Source organism: Lepisosteus platostomus, chromosome 6 (genome assembly GCF_059453375.1).
Source record: "Lepisosteus platostomus isolate fLepPlt1 chromosome 6, fLepPlt1.hap1, whole genome shotgun sequence".
In the NCBI taxonomy this organism is placed as follows: domain Eukaryota; kingdom Metazoa; phylum Chordata; class Actinopteri; order Semionotiformes; family Lepisosteidae; genus Lepisosteus; species Lepisosteus platostomus.
In genome coordinates this window covers 14303935-14311156 of record NC_142616.1, presented here as the reverse complement: position 1 = coordinate 14311156, position 7222 = coordinate 14303935, and the positions used below count along the sequence as shown (strand labels likewise).

The 7222-nt window shown below is 56.1% G+C and overlaps 1 protein-coding gene across 1 annotated transcript; it reads right to left on the bottom strand.

The window, feature by feature from the left end:
- Window positions 1–515: 515 nt before the first annotated feature.
- LOC148660496 (uncharacterized) lies at window positions 516–7207 on the bottom strand. Its single transcript, XM_088637921.1, has 3 exons — window positions 4387–7207; window positions 2966–3150; window positions 516–1727 (listed from the first exon to the last, which is right to left on the bottom strand). Exons 1-3 carry the CDS (start codon window positions 4637–4639, stop codon window positions 741–743), a joined length of 1425 nt encoding a protein of 474 aa, XP_088494047.1. The 5' UTR covers window positions 4640–7207; the 3' UTR covers window positions 516–740.
- Window positions 7208–7222: the final 15 nt, after the last annotated feature.

Genomic DNA, 7222 nt, shown 5'->3' with positions numbered 1-7222 from the left:
TCAATTGCTATCAATTCTTAACTAGTTTTTTCTGTTCATTGCACACTGATACCTGCTTTTTTTCTTACTGTACTGCGGAAATTGATCGAACGTCTGTGTAATTGACGAACATGGTCAACACGGATGCTTATATTTTCACAAGCCTGCACAGCTAATTCCATTCTTCAGTCTCGGCATTCTCCATCTCATATCTGTAATTCCTGTAATATCTGTAACTGTACCAGAGTCTGGATCATGAGATCAGTGGTCCTAGAGGTACCCCACTACTAACATCACCACCCCCTGAGCAATCACCCTTTATCTGTACTCCACTTCCCAGTCCAAAATCAGCCAGTACTGGGCCTGTAGTTTCAGAATAAACGTTTCACTCTTCGCTTTACACTTTTAACTCCGCATCCTCTCATTTTGCTGGCCTCATCGATTGTTTCCCTACTCCATCTAGGAGATGTACGTGACGACACAACATCCACACTCATACTTAAGTCCATGAAGACGGCAAGAAGCTACCCCTCCACTGGTACAAAAAGCACATTTAATCCTTAAAAAACAATTGGTTTTTAATAAAACATGACACACTGGACACTCCTGCAGTGCCGTCAGCATGCCCACAGTATCTCAGCAGTTCACGCGTTTCCAGTCCAGGTAAGGTTCCGCCCACATTCCCGCCTGCTCTCCCCTGCACTCATGCAGCCCAGCAGCCGTGCAGCCCGGAGGTGAGGGGCCCAGCCCCCCCGCAAGCGCTACGTCTTCTTGCCGCAGGTGTTGAGCAGGTGCACGCGCAGGTTTTCCGAGCGGCTGAAGCCCTTGCCGCAGTGGGCGCAGCGGTGCGGCTTCTCGCCCGTGTGCGTGCGCTCGTGCCGGCGGAGGTCCGTGGTGCGCCGGAAGGGCTTGCCGCAGTGGGCGCAGCGGTGCGGCTTCTCGCCCGTGTGGATGCGCTGGTGGATCTTGAGGTAGATGTTCTCCGGGAAGCCCTTGCCGCAGTGGGCGCAGCGGTAGGGCTTCTCCCCCGTGTGCGTGCGCTGGTGCTTCTTGAAGTTGGCCTTCAGGGAGAAGCTCCTGCCGCACTGGGCGCAGCCGAAGGGCCGCTCCCCCGTGTGCGTGCGCAGGTGGTCCCGGAGCGAGCCCTTGACCCGGAAGCTCTTCCCGCACACCGCGCAGCCGTGCGGCCTCTCGCCCGTGTGCGTGTGCCTGTGCCTCTTGAGGTCGGCGGGGCGGCGGAAGCTCTTGTCGCAGTGGGCGCAGCGGAGCGGGGGGGCCGCGCCCTCGCTCTCGGCAGGCGGGGCGGCGGGGCCGCAGGGCCCGCGTGGCGGCGGCGGCGGCGGCGGCGGCTCGCTGTCCGGCCCCGGGCACCATGGTCTCGTCAAAGTGGCCGCCCGCGACCCCTCCTCCTCGCCGCGGGCAGCCTGGCGCTCGGGCTCCTCTTTGACACGCCTGCGGTCCGGCCCGTTAACGCCGAGGTCCCCGGAGCCCAGAGGGGGACCCTTCCAGCTCTGGACGGGCTGGGGCTCCGCCTCCTCTTTCACACAGAGGGGCTGGGACTCCTGCTCCTCTTTACAGCACACAGGCCCCTGCACGGCCCCAGACGGGCTTGGGCCACTCCCGCCCGTCTTGGCACGCCTGTCTTCCGCCACGCCTCTCTCCCCCTCCCGCGGCTCGTCACCGTGCTGACTGGCCGGATCCCCGGAGCCCTGCTGCAGTCCGGGCCAGCGCTCGTCCGCGGCTGGGAGCTGCAACAACAGAGGAAGAGCAGAGTTTAATCCAACCCGGATAGTGGCTCGCACGCGCAGGCGGGCGCAGCTCGGGCTTACCCGGGACCCGACTGGACAGCCCTGCTGCAGACACACTGACTGACCCCTCCAGGACCAGGACTGGACAGCCCTACAGACACACTGACTGACCCCTCCAGGACCAGGACTGGACAGCCCTACAGACACACTGACTGACCCCTCCAGGACCAGGACTGGACAGCCCTGCTGCAGACACACTGACTGACCCCTCCAGGACCAGGACTGGACAGCCCTGCTGCAGACACACTGACTGACCCCTCCAGGACCAGGACTGGACAGCCCCGCTGCAGACACACTGATCAGTTCTCCAGGACCAGGACTGGACAGCCCTGCTGCAGACACACTGACTGACCCCTCCAGGACCAGGACTGGACAGCCCTACAGACACACTGACTGACCCCTCCAGGACCAGGACTGGACAGCCCTGCTGCAGACACACTGACCAGTTCTCCAGGACCAGGACTGGACAGCCCTGCTGCAGACACACTGACTGACCCCTCCAGGACCAGGACTGGACAGCCCTACAGACACACTGACTGACCCCTCCAGGACCAGGACTGGACAGCCCTGCTGCAGACACACTGACCAGTTCTCCAGGACCAGGACTGGACAGCCCTGCTGCAGACACACTGACTGACCCCTCCAGGACCAGGACTGGACAGCCCTGCTGCAGACACGCTGACTGACCCCTCCAGGACCAGGACTGGACAGCCCTGCTGCATACACACTGACTGACCCCTCCAGGACCAGGACTGGACAGCCCTGCTGCAGACACACTGACTGACCCCTCCAGGAACAGGACTGGACAGCCCTGCTGCAGACACACTGACTGACCCCTCCAGGACCAGGACTGGACAGCCCTGCTGCAGACACACTGACTGACCCCCTCCAGGACCAGGACTGGACAGCCCTGCTGCAGACACACTGACTGACCCCTCCAGGACCAGGACTGGACAGCCCTGCTGCAGACACACTGACTGGTCACATCAGGCCCATTTTCCTAAAAACCATTTAACCTACCAGTATATCTTTGGACTGTGGATGGAAACCAGAGCAACCAGAGGAAACAGCTCAACAGCCCTTCCCCCTTTCTATTTTGCAACACGGAATTCACTTTTTACTCGTTCCGAAATTTTAATCGGCGTCTTGAACTTTTGTCCAGCTTGTCCCCAGCCTACCCCCGCCAGTGTCTCTCCAGCTTCTTCCCGGCTGCGAGGGAGGGACCTGCTTCCTGGAATCCGGACTGCAGGCCGCTCCGGACTGAGCCCGCCTGCGGACGCCAGCTCTCCGTCTGTCCAGAGAGCGCTGCTCCAGTCCTGGCCGAAGACTCGCTCGATCACGGGGGAGCTGCCCGTCTGCGCCGCTGTGGGGAGACAGAAAACCACATCAGGAGCACTAAGAGCCCATGGTGCTTCTGTCTGAGCAGGGCTGCCCCAGCCTGGTCCCAGAGGGCCAGTGCATCTCCAGGTTTTCACTCCAACCCAGACCCAGCTGGTTACTGGCTTCATTGGAGCAGTTTAGCAGCTTCTCTCAGATCTGAAGCAGAGACCTGGATACCCTACAGACACACTGACCCCTCCAGGACCAGGACTGGACTGGACAGCCCTGCTGCAGACACACTGACTGACTCCTGCAGGACCAGGACTGGACAGCCCCGCTGCAGACACACTGACTGACCCCTCCAGGACCAGGACTGGACAGCCCTGCTGCAGACACACTGACTGACTCCTGCAGGACCAGGACTGGACAGCCCTGCTGCAGACACACTGACCCCTCCAGGACCAGGACTGGACAGCCCTGCTGCAGACACACTGACTGACCCCTCCAGGACCAGGACTGGACAGCCCTGCTGCAGACACACTGACTGACCCCTGCAGGACCAGGACTGGACAGCCCTGCTGCAGACACACTGACTGACCCCTGCAGGACCAGGACTGGACAGCCCTGCTTAGAGTAAAAAGTCTTAAAGCATCACCTTTTACCAAGACTTCCAAGAACTAATACAATGAACTTGATCATAAATTTACTGCCTTGAGTAATGCCCGATGGTGTCATCAGACTACTGGTACATCACAGCAAGGCAAAAGAAGGTGCAGATTTCCACTGCTCTGCAACACTGCTCAGAACGTCAAAATGTCGGTTTTGCTGCGCCGCAGTTTTGCAAGTTTCTCGATGAGCTTGGAAACCTTCACAACACTTTGCGTTTTTTGTTTTAAATACTAATGAATGTCATGCAGTTATTCATCAGTAGTCAGTAATGAAGCGGTCCTTCAGTTGAACAAGCGTACTAGAGGGGATTTGTTTAATTAACATTCTTATCATTCATGACCCAATTAAAGTCCGCTGTCCCGGGCGCTGATTGCAAGTGGAAGTGGAAACAAGAGACGGACGCCTCCCTTGCATACTGACCACCTGGCAGAGACACTTCTGCACCACAACAAAAGCACGTGGGAACGACAGCTCCGCCCGGTCCCGCCCGCCTGCGGCGACTGGCGGGCGCTTTGGGAATAACGAAAGACTGCAGGTCTGCGCAGCTTCGTTCACAAACGATGCACGGCGCGACACTGGTTTTCTCGTACACCTCTTCCCAGGCTCTCACCATCGGCCGTGCCCGTGGGCTCCGTCCCGGCTCTGTCCACGCAAACCTGCACCCCCACGCAGCGGCTGGTCACGCGCCGCGCCCCCTGGCCCGCCTCCAGCCGATCCAGCCTCCGCCTCAGGGTCTCGTTCTCCGTCCGCGTCCGAGACATCTCGGCCTCGAACAGCTTCGTGATCTCGCACAGGCCGGCCCTGGCCAGGCTGTCCATGACGGAGGCCAGCCGGGCTTGGAACGCCGCTACGGAGCCGGACATGCCGCCGTCTGCCGCGGACAAAGCCTCTCGCCCAGTCCCCGGGAGCGGCAGCTCAGCTCTGCTCTGGTGTGTTCGGAAAAAAAAAAAGAGAAAAACACCGCCTCCCCTCCTGCAGGAACCGAAAATCAGCACAGCGCTGACACAGCTACCGCGCTGGTGGTGGTGCGCCCCGTGCTTTTAAAAACACACACACACGTCGCCGCCACGAAATAACCAAAACAATCCTGATCAACACACCGAGGAGGAAAAGTTGACGTGATCAAAATGTTGCGTCACAAAAGGAGTGGTGACGCGATCGCTGGCTGGCCAATCACCGCGCACTAGGAGGCAGCTCCACGCAACTGAACCGCGACGGAGGCGCTTAATCGAATAAGAGAGTAGCTCTAGGTCAGAGTTCCTTTAAAACCCCTGTGATACAGCAGCGAAATGTCTAAGCGAAGCTACTGGTGATTCAATGGAGAACGGGGCCGGAGAGAGACAGTAAAAGCTTTAAAACAGAAGATGTATCCTGATCTTTGAGTGGGCGGGTGGGGGTGTGCTGATTCTATAGGAAACGGCTACCGTGAAGATCTGTACTGATCCAAGTCAGGACGGAGTGCGGAGACGGGTAAACCGGAAAGTCTCAAACAAATCAGTAGGTCAGGTGGAGCTTCAGAGCCGGCCGTCGCTCAGCAGTACCCGGCTTGAGAACTGCTGCTGTTCCAGGTCACTCTGAAATCGTGAGCATGAAGCACGTCTGGGGTTTGACGAAAAACAGTTAATGACTCCGATTATACATCTAAGGACTGATATGTCGCCTCGTCAGCTGTTTAAACATGGCTCTGCCTCCGGGTTGGGCGTTGAAGTGTCAAAAATGTTTTAAAAAAAAAAAACACCACCTTACCACATCAGCCAGTTTGTGCTTCTGAGACGGCTCGTCCAACAATCCATTGTCTAACTTCTTCATCTACTATAGTCTGGCTGGGGAGACAGAGCCCATCCTCGTAAGCTACAGCAAGGCAGGACACACCCTGGACAGGACACCAGTCCATCACAGGACACACACAGACACACACCCTGGACAGGACACCAGTCCATCACAGGACACACACAGACACACACCCTGCACAGGACACCGGTCCATCACAGGACACACACAGACACACACTCTCATACTGGAGCACATGAGAACACAGGGAGAACATGCAAACTCCACACAGAGAGCACCCCAGGAATCAAACCCAGGGCAGTGAGGCAGCAATGCTCACTACTACTCGAGTTCTCTTTATGGAAATACAGTGGAGATCTGAAACTGGCTCACAGGTATCCCTTCTCCAGTTCTTTGGTAGATACAAACCACTGCAATGCACACACGATGCAGAACCACAAAGCAAAATTGATCAATGAAAAATCTCTTAAAAGCAGAGGGGTCTGCTAAAGAGAAAACACGTTATTTCTTGAAGAAAAAACAAGCACCCTCCCACAGCTGGAAGACAGAAAACTGGCCCTTGGGGGAGTGTGTGCTCGTCTTAAAGTAATTCTGGACAATGGGCTCCTTTTAAACCAGGGAATGCACTGTGATGGCGTCATCACATCTCAAGCACTGGAGAAAGTTTACCAACGAGGCTATCTGGCACATCTGGCCTGTGTGGTAGATAATAGCTCATCAACCCCCAGCATCGCATACAGCTGTTGCTCAAAAGAAGCCAGGGTATCGGCTTTAACAACGTGGCTGGACAGCTTGTTCCACACTCCCGCCACCCTCCGTGTAAAAACTCCCCGATGGGAGTGTGTGCCCGTCTGCCCCGCAATGGACTGGTGTCCCATTCCTGGTTGTACCCTGTCTACGGCCCCCCCGCCCTCCTGTATTTGGTCAAGCGGTTCGAAAACAGATGGGTGGGCCAGATTTCTGCTTGGGACTGTATTTGTGAGATGTCAAGTGTTTGTTCCAGGTAGGGTCTTGTGTTGATCTTCACAGATCTGCTGGAGAAGTCTCGTGTGACCTTCCAGCTCAAGGCTGAGAGAGACTATCGCATCTTCTACCAGATAATGGTAGAAGATGTGATAAACAGTGACCTGTTTCTGGCCTGAACAGTAAACTGCTACATCTTTTCTTTTTCTTTTCCCGTTTACAACCGTTTTTGTGCAATATATGCCAGGGACCTGTGCAATACATTTATATTTATAGTCATATTGTGCAATGTTTTTTTTTGTGTACTGTTCTGTTCTGGTTTGTTCTTTGTGTGTCCTGGACTGTGAGTAACTCCTCTTAATGCACTTCTCACTGTGCTGAGTGTATTGTATGTCTTGTATTACTATTATTGTATCATTCGTTAGACTGTGGCTGTGTTGAGCTGCTGTTGCACTGCAATTTCCCTCACGGGATCAATAAAGTATCCATCTATAGTGCAGTTAGAAAACGGATGGCCGGAAAACTAGTGATGGTAAAGGAACGGGCCGTGGGTCCTGATCACTTTCCCAGCCCCGGCCGAGTCTGTAAAAAGACATCAAGATGCGCGTGTGTGGTTTTCACACGAGATGGGTCTGGCGTTGCCCTCGTTTTCTCCTGCGGACAAGCGAGACTCTTCCAACCGGTACCTGTAC